The sequence below is a fragment of the Syngnathus acus genome, chromosome 19, assembly GCF_901709675.1.
Source record: "Syngnathus acus chromosome 19, fSynAcu1.2, whole genome shotgun sequence".
In the NCBI taxonomy this organism is placed as follows: domain Eukaryota; kingdom Metazoa; phylum Chordata; class Actinopteri; order Syngnathiformes; family Syngnathidae; genus Syngnathus; species Syngnathus acus.
Window position 1 is genome coordinate 3,909,226 of NC_051103.1, and position 19,996 is coordinate 3,929,221.

Here is a 19,996-nt window from a genome sequence, read left to right on the forward strand (position 1 = left end):
CAGGGACCTAAGCACATAATTGGATTTGCCGGACAAGCTAATGGCAGCTGGGGTAAGTAAAGGGCCAATCCAATAGAGGCAGCACTGTGTTAATGAGCCATTGCAACTGCAAGGGAATGTCTCAGTCAATTAGATCACTTTCTTTCGTTATCTTTCAACAGTTTAGCATTATATCAAGTGGGACGCAAAACATATATTGCAGATGGCAGGTTGATCCATCGCGCCAAATATCTTCTCAGTCAGGAACTGTTGGATGCTCAAAACCTTGCAAAGGTGCCACGTTATGACGTTTCAGAAAGAAATTCCATTCCAATTCTTAACTATATTTACTATTATTTAAATCTGATGTGCTGGAGGAAAAGATTTGTGGCAAACCTGGAATCGATGTTAAAAGTGAACTTGCATCTCTATTATTTGGTATTTTATTTAAACTTAAAGTAAAATGAGCTTTAAAGTTAAATGTTTCTCTACGTGTGAAGCACAACGCATTTATGGTTTTATTGTGGAGAAATTGGCTTGGAAAAGACGAGGGAACACTGTTGTAAAATTTCAATTGCTTCTCTTGAACGCAGCGGAGTTGCAAAAGGTTGCGTAATCGTCATTTCCGCTTTGCGCTCGGAATTGCAACAGAGAACGGATCTTGAACGTCTCACTCTGGTCCTCATTGTGCAGCCGAGGAAACGTCGCAAGGTTCCGCCGACGTCGGTATGAAATGGCAGAAAGTGCTTGTGTCACGGAAGCTCAAAGATTAGGTTACGCCGTAGCCACACATGTATATTGCCGGGACCCCGGCCTGTTAGTTTGAGGGCCGCCCAAGTGTCTCCGAAAACGGATTCAAGCGTTGTTTGGTCTCCAAAACCGCCCAGGTTGTGTCTCCGGCGGACAGCCAGCGAACGGCGACTGCGGGTCGACAGTGTTGGAATTATTCGGAGAGGGGTGAGCTCGACGTCTGGTTATTTGTTTTTACCTATGAAGCGATTGTCAATAATTTGGGGGGTGGGGGTGGCTCTTGCCCAATTCGTGTCACGTTTAGGACCGTAAATAGGTGTTTGCTAGTCACGCCACTACAGGAGATATGACAGGTCTGGCCTAACTGGTACATGGCAACCAGAGTGAGCAGCTACTGAAACATACTACAATACTGTTTTTTCTGTTTGTGTGGCATAATAACCACAAAGTATGAACATTGGTTTGTTTATAGAAACAAACCGTCTTCCACTAATGCTGTGACATACAATGTTGCATACGATGAGCAGTTGTCAACACGCTGTTTTGGATTTGCAAACTGTGCACCCAGTGGCCAAAATGGCCATTTCAAAACAGTCTGAAAAATACTTTAAAAATGAGCAATTTAACATTTAAACGAATAAAACACCAGACTTGATGTAAATGTATTGACCTCGCTGCATGACCTGCAAATTGCATCGGCATATCCGCATTTGGCAGTTGCACAATGCAGCTGGAGTTTTTAGCTGTTGTAATTTAACACTTATTAAAAACAATGGATGGTAGCGTGAATGTTTTTGCTATTCTATAATCTCTTTAGCTGCATTGCTATTGCCGCATATTCTGCTGAGAGGTTCTTTTGTCACCTCAGCGCTACCCCATGATCAATAAATATAAAGTAAGCTGGTTGAGGTGGACGTTTCACTCAATTTTCTGCCTTTAATCATAGTAAAAAGGAAGCCCAAACTGTCTCATAAAGCTCTATCTCAAGACACTCACCCAAGATTGCAGGAATGCACCTATCATTCAATTTCAATTGATACATTCCACGCATAATTATAGTGAATACATGTACCAACGTGTACCACAATGGTCCCTTTTCAAATATTTTCTTTTTAAATAACAAACACTCAAGTGGTTGTGTTAGTGATCAACTTTGCAGTATTTCCCATCTATATTAGTATAGGCAGTTCCCTATAATAAAGAATATTGATAACCTACTTGTGTGTTAAGTCGAGGTGTAACCTGTATTTGGAAAGGTACACACATCTTATTTTGAACTAATGTAAGCAGACTATTTAAATGACCGTGAACATTTTGACCGTGTATTTTATATGCAGTGACCATTTTAAGTGTATTTAGATAAGAGCAAGGCTTGTTTACCAGGGACAGCATTATCAACATGGCAAAACTTGCCTGTGTGTGGACTTTGACTCTTATGTGGCCCGATCAACAGTAAGAATGGAAATTGAAAATTAATGAACCTATTATCGAATTTCTTAAGTAACGGCTGAGTGTGAGCATATGATTAGGTTCATGATGTAACACATTTGACTTTGAGATACGGTGTCCGAGGTTTGCGTGATGGACTCATCAGAAGGGTAGCAGGGTACCTGTGGGCTGCTTGCCACTTTGCAGACTATTAGGAAGGAGGAAGTTATGTTACGATAAGAGTTCAAAGAAAAGGATGAGGCAAAATTGAGTAGGAAGTCTGAAATAGACTTTCGAGGAGACAGACAAAATGGCACGCTTGCAGTTTTAACAGACTTACTGGACCGTATCATTTTTTTTCCTTTTGCAAAGATAATCCAGTAGTAGCTAATTTTTCAACATACAAGTCATTCCTCAGCCAATTTACAAACCTATCTTTTCCCGGCCAATTTCCAGATACTCACCTACTGCTGTTACCGAGCTTGGATAAAAACAGATAAGTTGTTTCAGGAAGTACATTTGGCATAAAAACCGTGCCAGCAAATCATGCAAGTGACTCACTGTGGCGACCCCCCCCCCCCCCATAGGTCAAGCTGAAAGTCGTACACATGAAAACACAGTTAATAGTCCGTTGTGAACTTGACCGTGGTTGACAAATAAATAGAAACTACAATGGATGTTTGAAGGCTAATTGGCGCTGAAAGCAGGGTTGCTTGGTAGTCACGGAAATGAAGATCAGAATAAAACACGGTCCGAGAAACATCCAGCTATCCTAGTCAAGCCAGTCTTGTCAGCACAATGATCCAAATGCCTCTAATGATTCCTCCTTTTCTGGATTCAGCATGAGCCAACTTCCTGCTTCCACTCATCCTGCCTATCTCATTGCATTGTTTTGAACTTTTTACCTTTTCCGTGAAGCACATTCACAGCACTGACATGCTTGTGGGATGTTTACTGCTAATGTAAGGCTTCATTTTCTGCCAGTTTGACTCTACATTTATATGAGTTAGAGTGTTAGAGTTTGATTTACAATTGCAGGTCGCACTGCGAAGTGGTGTTACAACCATAATGGACTTTACAAGTTGTTTTAATGGGAAATTATTATACAGTAAGCCATTATGTTATACGGCTCTTTATCTTTCTTTCAGTTTCTTGGGCAGGGACTCAATCCCAGCTTTGGTCAACTTGCTGATAGTGTATGATTAAATGTAAATAATTGTTTTCACATTATTTTTTTACTGCTGTTTGTAGGTGTTGAACGATATCCTCCACTTGGATGCTCAGCCACAGTCCAAGGCAAAACCATGAACCGCAACAAGCGTGAAAAGGAGTACTACAGTATAGATGTGGGCGACTCAACATTTATGGTTTTAAAGCGCTACCAGAATCTCAGACCCATTGGATCCGGAGCACAGGGAATCGTCTGGTGAGTCACTTCTATTTTTGGCGGCTTATTTTATTGTGGGGCTGACCTGGTGCTAAATTGATCCGTAAGGAGCTGTTGAACAGCGGAGAAAGGCAATCACAACCGGGCTATATTTCTGCACACCATAAGACAGGAGCCAAATAAAATCCAGTAAAAAAAAAAAAAAAAAAAAAGTGAACCAATGTGAATTTTAAAACTCTGACCCACAAAGCTAAGATATGACTTTCCCATGAATTTGGCTCCACCGTGCATCCAGCGATTCCCTGAGCCTTTGCATTTTCATTTCAGTTCGGCTTACGACCACAACCTGGAGAGGAACGTCGCCATCAAAAAGCTGAGCAGACCCTTTCAGAATCAGACTCATGCGAAACGAGCCTACAGAGAATTGGTGCTCATGAAATGTGTCAACCACAAGAATGTAAGTTTTGTTGCTTTTTTTTTTTTTTTTTTTTTTATTCAGATGTTTTTGTTTGTTTGTTTGACAGACTTGATTTCCATATCAAAATCAAATACACATGCGGTGGCGGTCATGTTGTCATTTTGATCCGCTAGCGAGTAATAACCTCTTTTTTGATTTTGACAGATAATCGGTCTATTAAATGTATTCACACCACAGAAGACACTGGAGGAGTTCCAAGATGTGTGAGTATAACCCAGTTAATAGATCGGCTCACACATTGCACGTTTCAATTAATGCAGGGGGAAGCACACGAGGGGACTTGGATTATATTTGCCGACATTTATAGGCACTTAGAGAGTTCGGCTGAAGCTGTGGTTGGTGTGGAAGACTCCTCTAATGTGCTACGGATTTATTTATAACTGCGCCTTAAATCAGACGAAGACAGTGTGTATTGTCCATTGTTCAATCAAAAATGAGTTAATGATATTTCAACATTCCATGACTAATAAATATCTGTTTTTGACATATAAACTACCAAAATGTGGACTGGAATGATTAAGTATACCGCAGAGTGTCATCCCGTTGAAGTAGAATCGTACGCCTGGCTCTTTGTGTGTTTGTGTTTCTTGTTTCTGCCTGATTGAAGCTAAAAAGGAAGCTGAACAAAATGGTAGCTTGAGGCTTGCAAAATAAGTTCCAGGATGAAAGAGTAGCACTCCATTTATGTGTGGGTGCGCTAGATTCAAATTGATCCTGTGTGTCTTTCTGCGCATTTGTATAATAATCAGTCTTTGACGCAAGTTACTTCCTCCGGACACAAATAATGAGTCTTGAAGTGAGAGATGCCGTTGGGACTCAATTATTAATCTGAACGTTCCTGACAACAATTTGCAGATGGTGACATAACAGCTGTCAACTAATCTTATGTCATTCTTCAGTTCTCAAATGCCGTGGGATACAAATGGCAACATTTTTCATTTTATTATTATTATTTTTTTTTTTTGCACCAGTGTAAATTATTTTCAGTCGCACTCCTGCTAGGATTTTTAGTAACTTCGATGACGTGCATTGTTGGGTTCACAACATTTGTCTGAAAAGAATCTCACAGAGGCAGGATATGTCTTCGATGGCAAGCGATCATCTGCAGATGGGCACAATCCAGACTCACACAGCAAGTGTGGCTGAGATCTGCGCCCTTCCTTCAGTTTGGTCGTGCCTTTTATTGAGGAACAAACAATGGGGCAAGTGTACATGAATGCATAGCTTCTTTAGACAGGAAGGACATTCCACAGCACAACAAGATACTATCTCGGACAGAAGCGGTATGGTCAGCTCGTGACTTTAGCTAGGAGAAAGACGTAGTCTTAATGCCTATGGGACGGATACGCCTGTGGCGTTCTCATGACCTCCACTTAAATAGGACCTTTGTCTGCTTCAGCTATCGCACGACAACCTCATGTCCTGTTTAAGAGAAATAGAAATGGGGCTTATTGTATAGCGCGGCTCGTGACTCCAAACATGCGCTCCTTAGCCAGCCATCTGCTTCCAAGTCAACATCACGAGGTCAAAATGTCACATCCTGTAGAAGACTTGCACACGAGTAGATACATAGAATCCAATGATAAAAAGTATATTTTTCCCAACATTCCCCCCTGTTTAACATTGGAATTCATAGGAAACCAAAACATCAACTAATAACTACATATGTGTATAAATGAGTATATGCCTACACAATATAGTATGGCAACAACAAAAAGTATGAACGTTTACATTCCAGAGTTCATCAGAACTACAGCTCTCCATTCGGCTTTGGCCATGTTCGTCATAATGGAATGTATTTTGTTTTGGATCATCAAAAAGAAAAAACAACCAGGTAGGCGATTTACGCAAGGTGGTCCCACTCATCTTGTTCACGCTGGACCAACATGATATTCTGGACAGCAAACGCTGATGTCAACATTTTAGTCATCATGTGACGAATACAAGGTATGATGCATGATGTAAAAATACAGAGAAATAACAGTATGGCAACTAAAAGAACCGCGACTTTCAAGAGAAGTTGCTTCCAATTGCCATAAAACAGCCACCAAAAGGGATGGACATCCTTGGCTGGAGTTTCGTCCTGGGACATAGCCTTACGGAGGTTCCGAAGTCCTTGTAGAGCATACTCGATGTGGGTGTCATTTTCTCCTGGGATGTAGGTACAACAGGAGGTACCAACTATTTCACACACACCTCCTTTTTCGGCAGTCAGGAGGTCCAAAACCATTCGGGACTGTAGTGCCATTAGCCTCAGGGCTTGCAGTTCCGTCTGGTAACCTGTAAGGGCCTCTAGAGTAAAATTGGCAAAGGTCTTCAACCTGTAGTCCATAGTTTCTATTCGGAGAATAGTCTTAGCCACACCCGCCTGTGGGAAGAGTGTGAGTGCCACCTTTTGTCCTGTGCTCCAAAGCTTGTATTCATCTGGTACGTCTGAGCCCCAGACACTGTCGTAGGGACGGAAGGTGGGAGCAACAGCTGCACGTGTCTTTCGCTGATGATGTTCCTGAAGATGTGTCAGACTGAGGAACACAGTGTGATCTGACACATATACGGGGGCACATGTGCCATCCCATCGTCCTGGAAGGACTGCGTAGCCTCGGCGACCACAGAGCCACCATCCCCCTTCGATGATAGAGTGGGGACTTTCGCCTCCTGCTAGGACTTGTTTGATTGCTTCTGTGATATTCAACGAGGTCTCGTCGGTAGGTCCTAGAATTGAGGTGGTGATGCAGCGTTTTGTTTCTCCCACCTTTACTCCATCAACACGTCTTCGTCGGAAGCACAGGGGATGTGAGATGGTTTCACTCACTTCGAGAGTCACTGGTGCGGGTGTGACGACAGAACTTCTTGACACTACTGTGAATGGCCTTGAGATGTTGTAACAGGGATGGGCGGCTAGTTGTGCCTCATTACTTTCCGACCGTCTGAGTCCTTTGAGGGGATTAAACCCAAAAGCCCTTAGTATTGCGAAACACCATGCATTTTTCTCTGGCATGGGTCGGGCATGTAGGACAGGTTGTTGACTTGATCGTGGCATTATGGAACATACATAACATTTAGTTTGATTGTATGTTTCGGCCAACATGGATACATACTGGTACCACATGTTGTCTGCATGGGGTATATCTGGGTTTATCTTTATATACTTTGTCAACAGTTCGGTCGTCATTCTCTTGATTCGAGCGGAAGTTCCACTTTCCCCTTGGGGACCCTGGACACTCCATGTCATTGGCAAGCATGCTACAGCCACAGCACAGACAAGCACTCCTCTGAGTGCCATTTTCCGTTCAGTTCCACAGAGCCACCTGAACCCCTAGGGAGCTAAATGGTCAGGGTTCTTAGTTCTTCACCGGTTTGAGACTGATGCCAAACTATAATTGGCACCCCCTTTGTAGCCAGACTTCGCCCTGACCGAGGCCTAGGAGCCAAGCACTCTCTGCAGCTTACAGTGGCTGAGATGTATCCAGCTGGGTCTTTCTGCAATCTTGACAGCGGTGGGTGTGGCGAGTAGGACTTGGAATGGTCCCTCCCACCGGGGTGAAGACCACGTCTTTCTTTTGATTACTTTGATGAAGACCCAGTCACCTGGTTTCGCTGAGTCATCCTGTGGAGATAAAGGAGTGGAGGGCAGTAAATTTGCATTTGAGACTTCTTTCATTTGCATGGTTTTGATCATGTAGTCGGCTAGAGTTAGCTCTTCTGCGGCTTTGTCTAAATCATGTGAGAACAGAGGGAGCCTGTATGCTCTGCCATGAATGATCTCATAAGGGGTTAAACCCTTGCTACAGGGCGTAATCCTCATAAAGAGTTTTACCAAATCTAGACATTCGGGCCATGGTCTTCCTGTTTCTGCCATGCATTTGGTTAATCTATTTTTAATTGTTCCATTTGTCCGTTCAACAAGGCCAGCACTCGATGGATGATAGGAACAATGATTTTTCAATGTAATCTGCAAATGTTCAGCCATTTTGTGAATGACTGAATTGACAAAATGTGGTCCGTTGTCGCTGTAAATGGTCTCTGGGATACCATAACTGGGAATGATGGTCTTGCAGATAGCCTTTGCTACTGTTATAGCATCTGCATTCTTTGCTGGGATTATTTCTGTCCACCTTGAAAAGGCATCTATTAGGACTAAACAGTATTTGTACAGTCCACACCTGTTTAGTTCTATGAAGTCCATATGCAACATTTGGAACGGATATGCTGGTTCTGGGAATTTTCCTCTCTTTGGTCTTACATTCCCTTGTGGATTATTTTTTATACAGACTTCACACGCTCTACAAAAAAGTTTTGAGTACAAATTGAAACCATACGTTGTAAAGTGTTGTGATATTAGCTCCTGCATCCCCCCTGTCGACACATGAGTACTACCGTGTGTCGAAATTGCAGCCGCTCTAAAAAGGGATTTAGGGAGAACAGGCTTATTATTTACAATGTATATGTCTTTGTCTGTCAGTTGTGCACCTTTAGCAATCCACATTTTCTGTTCTTGTTTAGGGGCTGAATGTTGCATATCATGCAAGATCTGTGTATTTATTAGTTCCTCCTTTTCTGACGGCAATCTCAGAAATAGGTCTGAGGTTCCGTATTTTCCTATAGCAGCTTCCTTTGCTATTTTATCTGCTAAGGCATTGCCTAGTGACACCAAGTCTTTCCTCCGTGTGTGTGCCTCACATTTGCAAATTGCAAGCTTCGTGGGCAACATTACTGCCTGGAGGAGCTGGATTAGAAGTTGTGCATGTGTTATTTGCTTTCCTGTTGAAGTTATCATTCCACGCCTTTCCCATTGTTTTGCAAAGTAAAAAACTGTTGAAAATGCATACTGGCTGTCTGTGTATACAGTTAGGTCTTGTCCATCTGCTAGAGTACATGCTCTAGTCAGCGCAATGATTTCAGCTGCTTGGGCTGAGAAATGCGAAGGAAGAGTTGCTGCTTCTATTACTGTATCTGGGTTTTCCACCACAGCATAACCTGTCTGCGTTTTCCCTATTGGTGTTCTTGAGCAAGACCCATCTACAAACCACGTTTTACCTGTGGTGAGTGGTGTGTCTGACAAATCTGCTCTGGGTAGCTGCAGTTGTTCAGTTTCCTCTACACAATTATGAGGTATTCCATCATTTGGTGTAGGGAGTAAAGTCGCTGGATTTAATACAGTGCAGCGTTTAATGGTTATGTGTGGCTGTGACAGTAACAGAGCTGTATAAGACAAATGTCTGGCTGGAGACAGCATATTCATTTTACTTTGAAGTAACAACACATCAACAGCATGTGGTACAAACAGGTCTGTGGGATGGAACAAGATGACATCTGCTGACGATTCTACTGCCATCGCAGCAGCACATATAGCTTGAACACATGGTGGCAAAGCTCTAGCTACAGGGTCAAGTTTTTTGGAATAGAAAGCTATTGGTAGCCATTTCATGCCATGTTGTTGAGTCAGTACTGATGTCATAAACCCATCTTTACAGTCCACTGTTTGCATAAACCTTTTGCTGTAGTCAGGTAGGATCAAATTTGCTGTTTGAACCAATGCCAATTTCAATTTTGTGAATGCTTCTTCTGCTTCTGGTGTCCACGTGATTTTATCTTTGAGTGCTAATGGCTGTCCATGAGCTACCTCTATCAATGGTTGAGCCATCTCAGCATAGAGTGGAACCCAGGCTCTGCAGTAATTACATAGTCCTAAGAAAGACATAAGTTGTTTCTTTGTGACAGGTCGTGGTGTGTCTAATATAGCCTGTTTCCTGCCCTGTTGTACTGCTCTTCCCCTTGCTGAGAGTGTGTGACCAAGATAATTCACTTCTGGTTTTACCCATTGTAACTTCTGTTTACTGACTTTATTTCCTGTCTGGCCTAGGTGTTGCAGAAGGAGGAGGGAATCACGTCTGCATGCTTCCTTTGTTTCTGAAGCAATTAAAATATCATCAACGTAGACCAAAACTTGACTCTCAGATGAAGGTGTGAAACCAGCCATACAGTTCATGATAGCCTGTGTGAAAATGGTTGGGCTGTCGGTAAAACCTTGTGGTAATCTGGTGTAGGTGTACCCCTGACCCTTGTATGTGAATGCGAACCAATACTGAGAATCATCAGCTACAGGAATAGAGAAAAATGCATTACTCAAATCAATCACGGTGAAATGAGTCCTATTTGGCTGCAATGAATTTAGTAATGTGTGTGGATCAGGAACATTTGGTGCCCTGGTCTGCACTGCATCATTTACAGCTCTCAAATCCTGGATCATTCTCCATTTTGATGCTTCTGCTTTTTGAACTGGGAATATAGGTGTATTACATGGAGAGTCATTACATTTCCTAATTATTCCTGCGTTTAATAGATCTTTAATGACTGGTTCAATGCCTATAGAAGCTTCAGGCTTCAAAGGGTACTGTCTTACTCTGGGTCTGTAAGAAGATAGTGGTTTAATTTCCACAGGTGGAATGGCTGTAATCAGACCAACATCTGTTGGGCCTGTGGCCCACACAACAGGATCTACACTCTTCAAATCTTTTTCATCCTCCTCCGAAAATGCAATAGTTGCTGTCTGTCATTCTAGGGCATGGATTTTTGGAGTAGCTGTGAATAACATGCAAAATTTATGTCTGTACATGTCACAGCTCGGGCTGTACTCGCAACTTGGAGCTTCCCATCCTGTTTCACAAGGCTTATAATCAGTTGCTGCACCAGCTATTTTTAGCTTCGGACCTGTGTCTTTCCACTGAATATGTTCTGGTTTCAAAAGTGACACGTGAGGCACTGATCCTCCTCTATACATGTTTTTTAGATTTGTAGGTAAGATTACTGTGGCACCTGCAAATGATCTGTGATCAGAATATATATAGTCAATGGACACTGGAACGGAGGGCTTGTTTAGGAACTCCTCACTATATTCAACATCTGAACATGGTGAAACTTTCATTGTGACATGTAATTTGGTGTACTGCATTTCATCTTGTAAATCAGAAATGGTGGATTTTGCAAATTTGATCAGATCTGCCGTTTCTCTGTCACAGAGGGAGTGTGGAAAATCAAGTGAATAGTAAACGGCTTCATCTCCCTCTGTGAGTAAGAGGTGTGGCACTCTGGCCGCTGTCATCCCATCTTTTAGCGGGAACACAGCTATGCCTAGGGCTGACATTAAGTCTCTTCCTAGGAGATTTACAGGACAGTGAGGTGAGTAGACGACTGGTGCTGAAATCACACTGCCTGTTTCTGGATCTTTAACATTTAGTGGTAGTGTCATGTGTTCCAGGTATGTCTGACCATTAGCTGTTTTGACCCAAATTGACTGCTTTCCAGTGGTCAGGCCTTTAACTTTGTGTCTTAAAACTGATGTGCAGGCGCCAGAATCACACAAAAAGGTTACTTTTTGTTCATTAACAATCAAATCTATGAATGGTTTTTCTTTTAAGTGACTCAATGATTCGACTGCTGTAAAAACATCCAAGAGATCATGCTTGTCCTCCTCATCTAGTCATGCGCTCTGTTCTGGCCGCGGTCCTTTTTTCTTTTTAGGACATTCTTTGGACCAGTGGCCTTTTTCTCCACAATGCCAGCAGGCATTGGGGTCACCAGACCAGTGGGGAGGATTTTTGGATGCTGATCCTCGACCTCTCCCCCTGAAATTTCCTCTGCGTCCACCTCTGCCTCGATAGGGCAGGTGGTTCTGATAGAAGAATTCTGATTCTTCCACGCAGTCCGAGTCTGCCCAAAAAACTCCGGCTGACCCTGTGGGAGTTTTAGGTTTCTTTACAATTTTAGCGGCGTGTCTAGCCCATTGCATTACGGTAGTAACACTGGCTGTGTCTACCTCTACATTGTGTTTTCGAATCCATTCACTGATTTTGGGTTCCATTCCATTTAAAAGGGCATTTTTTAATTGTTGTTGGTAGGGGCCTGCGTCTTGGTCGTCTACAGGGATTCCACTGTGAACTCTAAATTCCTTTTCAAATCTCACTCTAAAGTCATCAACATCTTCACCCAATTTTTGTTTTATCCCTGCCAGACGTCCATAATCAGCTCTTCTCCTAAATGTTGTTCTACATCTGTCCCATAAAGCGTTTAATTGAGCCAAATAAGGACCTCTTAATTGTCCATCATTTGGGTATTGGAAAATTTCCCCTTGATTAGTTCTACCTGTGTAATCTCCCCTCACTCTTCCCCATAAACGAGGGACAGAGCACTGGAAGGCTTCTCCTGCCTCCCTACCATTTAATCTATATGAGTGTATTACTCCTTCCATGTCTCTGATCCAGGACTCTACATCCTCTTGTGGATCAGGGATTCCCTCAACAGCTTCTCTGCACTCTCTGTTTGACCAAGGTCGAAATACATACATGTGTTGATTATTAGGTCCGTCGGCATTTGGATTAGGGACCTGAATCATGGGATAATTGCCCATTATCGGGTCGTCACCTTCCTCATCTGAGTATTTGTCACGTGTTAGTTCAGTCATTTTGTCTGGGACAGCCTGCGGCTGGACTGTCCTTCGTCCTGTCTTTTGTCTAGTGTGCTGAGAAACCGGAGAATAAGGTGGGGGCACACTAGCTTCAGCTCTAGCTGCGGCCTGTAATTCCCTAGTGGGATACAGACTGGAACGCTCAGGTTGTGCTTGAACTGCTTCCTCATTCATTCCGTCAAGTCCATGTGGTGCCGCGTCATTTTGTCTCTGTCTTAGCCGTCCTTGTCCTTCATTGTCCTCTGGTTTGACAAAACAAATTGTACCAGTCATTTTATTTTGTTGTGCTTTTCGGTCCTCTCTAGCTTTTAGTCCAGCTCTGCGTCGGTTTTCAGCCTCTTTTAACCATAATTTTGCACATTGCAATTCTTTTTCCTTTTTTTCTTTTTTCTTTCCTTTTTTCATAATCACACTAGCCTCAAGCTTGGCAACTACATTTTTCCACTGATCTACTTTAAGGTGACCAGTCACACCATACTTTTTGTTCCATTTTGTCAACCATTCGATACTGTCTGGAAACTTATTTAACATATACTTCTCATCTCCTGATACCTTGTCAGTAACACTTTGACGGCCCCCCATTTTAATCAATTTAGTCCAACTGTCAAATCCTAGGGATTTCTAAAGTTGGAATGTTTCTTTAGTGGGATAACGACTTTCTGTGGTAATTCCTGCTTCGACCAGTTTCCTGGTGAGGAATTCTTGCCTGTGCTTCCACAGAAATTCGTTATTTCTTCCCACTATATTACATGCAGCACATACGTGCTACCATTCACACACACATTCACACCGCGGAATTTTCTTAACACAACGAGGTGTATTTACGTCTACAAGTTCCATCTGTAGACCGAATTCCTATTACTTGGAATTCTCAACAAGGACTCCGCCGTCCTTACCCGGGTACCCTTTTTTCTGGGGACTAAAATACCCCAACCACGCAGCCAACGAAGAGGTCTCACCGAGTCTGTGAAAGATTTCTCTTGAAGATTCCGTCAATCGTCGCCGCCGAGAGGTGCTGAACTGGGCCGGCCTGGTGGATGAACGTCGCTCCCCAGGGCTTTCCTTCAGGCGTCCTTTGACTCCTGCCGTGCACGGATTCGGCGTCTTCAACACTCCTCGGATCAGCGAGCAGATTTTCAGGAATCCCGGACGAGCCCCCAAAAATGTTGGGTTCACAACATTTGTCTGAAAAGAATCTCACAGAGGCAGGATATGTCTTCGATGGCAAGCGATCATCTGCAGATGGGCACAATCCAGACTCACACAGCAAGTGTGGCTGAGATCTGCGCCCTTCCTTCAGTTTGGTCGTGCCTTTTATTGAGGAACAAACAATGGGGCAAGTGTACATGAATGCATAGCTTCTTTAGACAGGAAGGACATTCCACAGCACAACAAGATACTATCTCGGACAGAAGCGGTATGGTCAGCTCGTGACTTTAGCTAGGAGAAAGACGTAGTCTTAATGCCTATGGGACGGATACGCCTGTGGCGTTCTCATGACCTCCACTTAAATAGGACCTTTGTCTGCTTCAGCTATCGCACGACAACCTCATGTCCTGTTTAAGAGAAATAGAAATGGGGCTTATTGTATAGCGCGGCTCGTGACTCCAAACATGCGCTCCTTAGCCAGCCATCTGCTTCCAAGTCAACATCACGAGGTCAAAATGTCACATCCTGTAGAAGACTTGCACACGAGTAGATACATAGAATCCAATGATAAAAAGTATATTTTTCCCAACATGCATTTTTACATTTTTGTGGCTGTTTGTATTTCTGTGCACTTTGTAGATATCTTGTTATGGAGTTGATGGACGCCAACCTCTGCCAGGTGATTCAGATGGAGCTGGACCACGAGAGGCTGTCTTACTTGCTCTACCAAATGCTGTGTGGAATCAAACACCTGCATGCAGCTGGAATCATTCATAGGGTCAGTACACACACAGGTCTGGATTTAGTGACATTTTGGTCAAAAATACCCGGCAGACCATGAAAGGGGTTGCCATCTACAAGTTGTTGGAACACACTTGTGTTCACCTTGAAGCGACAGAACGGTCTATGAAAAAAAACTTGTCACGCACGCACGTACACACACTGCGGTCTGTCAATCACCCGCATCGAAGAAGCCGCAGCAGAGAGCCTCTTCTCTTGCTCTGCCAAGCGGAACTAATTGAGCTCGAGGCGGAGAAAACCGGACTCACTCACACGTCTTGGCACGCAAAGCCTTTACTAGGTGAACGGATGCAACATGACTCATGGCCACGCATTTGACTGTTTGAATTCTATTAACAGACTCATTCCAGCTTAATGTTAACCGAACAGATCGGTTCCAATTGAAATGAATTATCTAGTTTTCTTACTATTTTGTATTTCCCCCCCCCTGCAGGACCTGAAGCCAAGTAACATTGTGGTCAAGTCAGATTGTACCCTTAAGATCCTGGACTTTGGCCTGGCCAGGACTGCTGCCACGGGGCTCCTCATGACGCCTTATGTGGTCACCCGTTATTACCGTGCCCCTGAAGTCATCCTGGGCATGGGTTACCAGGCTAACGGTGAGTGCTAGGAAGGGGGCTTTGAAAAAATAAAATTGCCAGCGTTGTTTCCTTGTTCTTCCAAATGTCACACTCAGCGGGGCATCCAGGCATGACTGGCATTTCTGCTCTGCGGGGGAACTTTCTTTGCCCAGTGATATTTTAGCATGCGTTTGATGTTTTATGGGGCCTGTCCTTATTGTTATGCAGCCTGGTTAAAACAAAGTTACAACCTCTGCAACGGCACAACAAAATACACTTGGGATGCTTTCATTCCATAATGGTTGACAAAACAGATAGTGGCAACAAACCTTAGTGATAAGACACTCTAATCATTTCTAATACTGCATAGAAGCATATTAGCCAATCAAAGTTAGCCACATCTAATATGAATTGAATACCGCCATAATATGATTTAGGCTTCAATAGAGATAATTCAAAGTGTTAAGATGCACAACCTCCATAAATATAGTAATAGTAATTTTCTGCTTCAAGCTGCAGCCCTTGCGAGTTGCAAGAAAATAAACACTTCTTTTGCTTATTGTTTTCTTACCCCGGCTTGACCAAAATCATTGAAGTCAATCTTTCCCTGCTGACATTTGTGTTGCTGATTCTCTTCCCTCCTTCAATGCTGCACATTTGTAGTGGATATATGGGCTGTGGGCTGCATTATGGCAGAAATGGTTCGCCACAAAATCCTTTTCCCGGGAAGGGATTGTATCCTTGAATTGCTTGCAGCCTTTACTTAAACTACTCACAAAACAAAACATCGCCTCCTACTGATGAAGCATTCCGAGTGTTGACACACTTAAATATTTTGGACTCGATGATACGATAGTTTCCATCCTAACGAATGATATACATTTTTGATATATTGCATGTATTTCATTTTTACCTCACATTGCAAGTACATGTCCCATGTTCTTGTGTTTTTTGTCGTTTTAAGTTCTCCGTTTTTCTTTTGTCATCATTTCCATCATGCATGTTAATTTAGTGGTTGTCATTCCATTTTTCAGTTGATGTCTGGTCTGTTGGCTGCATCATGGCTGAAATGGTCCGGGGTAGTGTGTTGTTTCCTGGCACTGATCGTATCCTTATGTCCAACCTCCATCCAAATGCCCCAAAATGCCGTCTTCTCTCATCCTTGGTCACATCTTTGCTCGCAACAAGAATTATTTTACTCCATTATTGTACCTCATTTTGATCTGTTTTGTCTTCTGCCGTGGCTTAAGACAACCTCTATTCGTTGGTCTTCTCGTATTTGTCTACCACTAAAGGAAACTGTCTGCAGTGAGAATAGGTATGGGTGGTTCTCAGAAGCTGTGGTCCATCGGGATGGTCAAACACTGACTAACTTTTCTTCCCTTTACAACCAATCACCAGATTTCATACTGCAGAGATCAAAAAATGTGCCTGAGATTTGTGCTGTCGTTTATGTTCCACTGTATTTTCAGTGGATTTCAAGACCCGCTCCCTCACAAAAATATTAGCCCTCCATCATTGCGCCCAGTTCTTTTCTTAACGTTGTAACCTAAAGATATTGACCAGTGGAATAAGGTGATCGAGCAGTTGGGGACCCCGGCTCAGGAGTTCCTGATGAAACTCAACCAATCGGTGAGGACCTACGTGGAGAACCGACCGCGCTATGCCGGCTACAGCTTCGAGAAGCTATTTCCCGACGTTCTGTTTCCCGCAGACTCTGAACACAACAAACTGAAAGGTAAATATAAGCTAATTGTTCACCTTCAATGTCCACTCGCTTATGATTGTTAAGCGTGTTATGCAACACAATATCGGAATGTGTTTGTACAGATTTCCTTTTACTTGATTTGCTCCAGAGCTATTTGTTGGCAAAGTTGCATATGTCGTACTTTGCAAGTGACAAGACGCTACGTTAGAAAAAGCGCTTCATCTGGAAGCTGACAAGCTGTTTACCGTGACCAAATTTAACCTCAAGCGTGTCTTTGCGAGGGAAGGGAGAGAATGTGACAAGAACGTTCACAGTAAGCACCGCAAAGCTGTCGCAGGCGAAGGGGCGGGGAGTGGGACATCTTTCTGTCCTCATTAAATAAAAAAAATAAAAAATGAAATATTGGATTTGACAGCTGTGTTTCCTGTCAGGACCATTTCGGTTGCTTTATGATAGATCATTAGTTCCAAAAGGCCATGTGTGATTCAAGGCGGAAAATCATCGTAATGCACGAGAATGATGTGGTTGTTTTACTATTTATCCACAGCACTATGGCGCTATATTGTGCCTGAAGTTGCATTTTCAAGGGTTGAAATGATCCCATTTACATTGCTTAGAATTACAGAGGTACCTTGAAGGTGAACCACCCCGAGGTAAAAATGTCCAAAGGTGCAATATTTTCCAACTCTGCCAGTTGCACGTAGTTATGATGTGGTTCGGGTTTAATTTCTGTTTTTCCCTTCCAAAAATCTTTGTCAGCAAGTCAAGCCAGAGATTTGCTGTCAAAGATGCTGGTCATAGATGCTTCCAAACGGATCTCGGTGGACGAGGCCCTTCAGCACTCTTACATCAACGTGTGGTATGACCCCACTGAAGTGGAAGCAGTAAGTATTCACTCCCCTCGTTCTCAGTCACGTTGTCTTGAGTGTGTTTGAAATACCATTAATCCTTATTTTAGCCGCCACCAGCAATCACCGACAAGCAGCTGGATGAGCGGGAGCACACGGTGGAAGAGTGGAAAGGTAGGAAACGTCCCATCCGTCGGTGTCTTCTCCGCCCTTTGATTGGCTGCCATTGAAGCTGAGCTGTTAGCGCTGAGTTTGTTATATAAGAGCATTTTCACAGCATCATCCCAAAAAGGGTTGTATGATATAAATAATGATATTTTTCTTTCAGAGTTGATATACAAAGAAGTCTTGGACTGGGAGGAAAGGACAAAAAATGGTGTCATAAGAGGACCGCCAGCGTCCATCGGTTAGTGTTAATGTACTTTATGTCATTATTCTTGATCGTATTGATTGATTTGCGCATTTGAGAATAGTTTCCCACATTCACAGCTTGGCATTCGTAAAATCACCAACAATTTATTTTTTACTTTGTTGCCATCATTTGGAAATGTGTAAAGTTAAAGTGATTTAAAGAGAGAGAGAAAATAGTGCTTTGCCATTAACCTTTATCAATTAAGCCCACTTACAGATTTTCACTCTTCCTTGCAAAGCTCTGTCCCATAATATTATAGACTAGCTAGTTATGACCCAGTGCTCCATCCCCCTCTATCCCATAGCACAGGTGCAACAGTGAGCAGCGACCCCCCGCAGCAGCACCAGCACCCCCCCGCTACACGCTCCCCCGCCCATGTCACCTCCACGTCCACAGAACCCGATACGGGCGACGCGCTGGGCCGCTGCAGGTGACCATCTCATAATTCTCTTCCGTCTCAAAAGACAGATTCTTTTTCTGGTTTTTTTTAAAGTTCTTTTGAGTAAACAATCTCAAGGTAAGAGACAATTTTAACAATTTCACTACAACGCGGTTTGTAACGACCCGACTGTGACGACCTAAATGTGTGTGGAACGCCCGTATGCTACTGCTCGGGTAAACGTCCAATGACTTTGTACAGTTTTGACACTAGATAGTCGGTAGTTAATGGACACACCCCTCCTGTCTTACACAGTTAGTCAAGGCTTTAGGAGCGATGTTTTAAGTGGAACCTTCAAAGTGGAACAAAAAGGGGATCCGAGGTGCCGATTTCAAAACAATTTGTCTCCAATTTGTTTTCACTGGTTCAATCAGCGCCATCCTAAAAATGTAAGTGTATGGCAATATTTGAAAAATTAGGCCAAAGAAATGTAAATGTTGCTTCGGCCATTTTGTGGAGTCCTGCTGCCAAGGAACTATGTTGAGGTGAGTTGAGGAGCTTCCTTTCGTCAATTCTAGTCCTTTGCGGTGACGATTTCACATTTTCTTCCGCTTTGGAGGTTCCACCGAATACGAATGGAGGGTGTGTAGCTGGACCTACGATAAGATGGGTGGAAGTGTTGCACGTGAGAATGTTTCCGTTGAAAAGGTTATCAGGATGTAGAACATATGACAAGGCAAGTGATTTTTATTTGAATGAGAAAGTGAAGAAGGAAAAAAAAAAAGTCATCCCGTTATTAGTAACTTTTAATACTGTTGTGTGTTCATGATGTCTCTTGGGACAGCTGCGGTTAAAAAGCGAGTAAGTTGCATGTTTAAACAGCAGCACACCAAAAAAAATGGAAGAAAACAAACAATTCTTACTTTATGCAATAATGTTGTCCTTTGAAGTGTTTGTACTCAAGAGAAAAGTGCCTGTTGTACTGTAACAAGTCATTCATATTGTTTTGAAGGCATCTGAATAGTTAACAGTAGTTTCCAACTCGAACCACTACTTTGTGTGTGTGGGGTGGCAGGGGGGTGCATTTGTATATTTTTCTACTTTGTTTTCATTTTGACCCTCGCGAGACACCGTAGGTGACGATGTGTCTGAGGCAAGCAGTGTCACCAAGGTCTTTCATCAAAGTTTCGCAATCAGCAATACAATGGGCCCCTTTCCGCAAAATATAAGATATTATATTAAAATATAATATTAGCCAGGGAGAAAATAAAAATGCTGGAGTAGTTTGCATAGTTAAACAAGCAAGGATATATTTAGGTGGAGGCATATGTTTTAGGTGGAGGCCATATCTATTAGTTTTTTTTTTTTTCATTGTTAATGATGTTTTTAATTTTGGAACCGTGCAGTAAACATGACCGAAAAGAAAGTACTTTCGTTGTAGCTGTTTGCTGTACGCTGTGTTGGCAATGCAGTCGTTTCTGTTAAATATGTCAAGGACTACTGTACGATGGCTCCTTTCAAAACATAAAATCATAACTTCACATTGGGTTGTACCAGCAAACTCTGAATAAATTGTGCAATCTACAGTCATCCCTTGGGAAAACCAGTAAAAAAAAAATTCATTTTGATCAGAAAAAGTACAAAATATATAAT

General features: G+C 42.8%; 1 protein-coding gene and 1 long non-coding RNA gene across 4 annotated transcripts; one reads left to right on the forward strand and one right to left on the reverse strand.

Annotated features, from left to right (window-relative positions):
* The first annotated feature begins 637 nt into the window (after window positions 1–637).
* mapk8b (mitogen-activated protein kinase 8b) lies at window positions 638–19,610 on the forward strand. Of its 3 annotated transcripts, none has more exons than XM_037277887.1 (12): window positions 638–936; window positions 3,409–3,583; window positions 3,872–4,001; window positions 4,167–4,225; window positions 14,275–14,413; window positions 14,870–15,035; window positions 15,660–15,731; window positions 16,552–16,734; window positions 17,464–17,588; window positions 17,663–17,726; window positions 17,881–17,958; window positions 18,274–19,610. In XM_037277887.1, the coding sequence occupies exons 2-12, from the start codon at window positions 3,462–3,464 to the stop codon at window positions 18,396–18,398; spliced, it is 1,263 nt and encodes a 420-aa protein (XP_037133782.1). In that variant the 5' UTR covers window positions 638–936; window positions 3,409–3,461; the 3' UTR covers window positions 18,399–19,610. The 3 variants fall into 3 exon arrangements, with proteins under 3 accessions (XP_037133782.1, XP_037133781.1, XP_037133784.1); XM_037277886.1 differs by lacking the exon at window positions 15,660–15,731 and adding an exon at window positions 16,031–16,102 and having other exon boundaries at window positions 639–936; XM_037277889.1 differs by lacking the exon at window positions 15,660–15,731 and adding an exon at window positions 16,031–16,102 and having other exon boundaries at window positions 641–936; window positions 18,269–19,610.
* On the reverse strand, window positions 6,774–11,241 carry LOC119138205. The gene is made up of 3 exons (XR_005101100.1): window positions 11,232–11,241; window positions 8,266–8,270; window positions 6,774–6,937 (listed from the first exon to the last, which is right to left on the reverse strand). It is a non-coding gene; the product is annotated as an uncharacterized LOC119138205 (long non-coding RNA).
* Window positions 19,611–19,996: the final 386 nt, after the last annotated feature.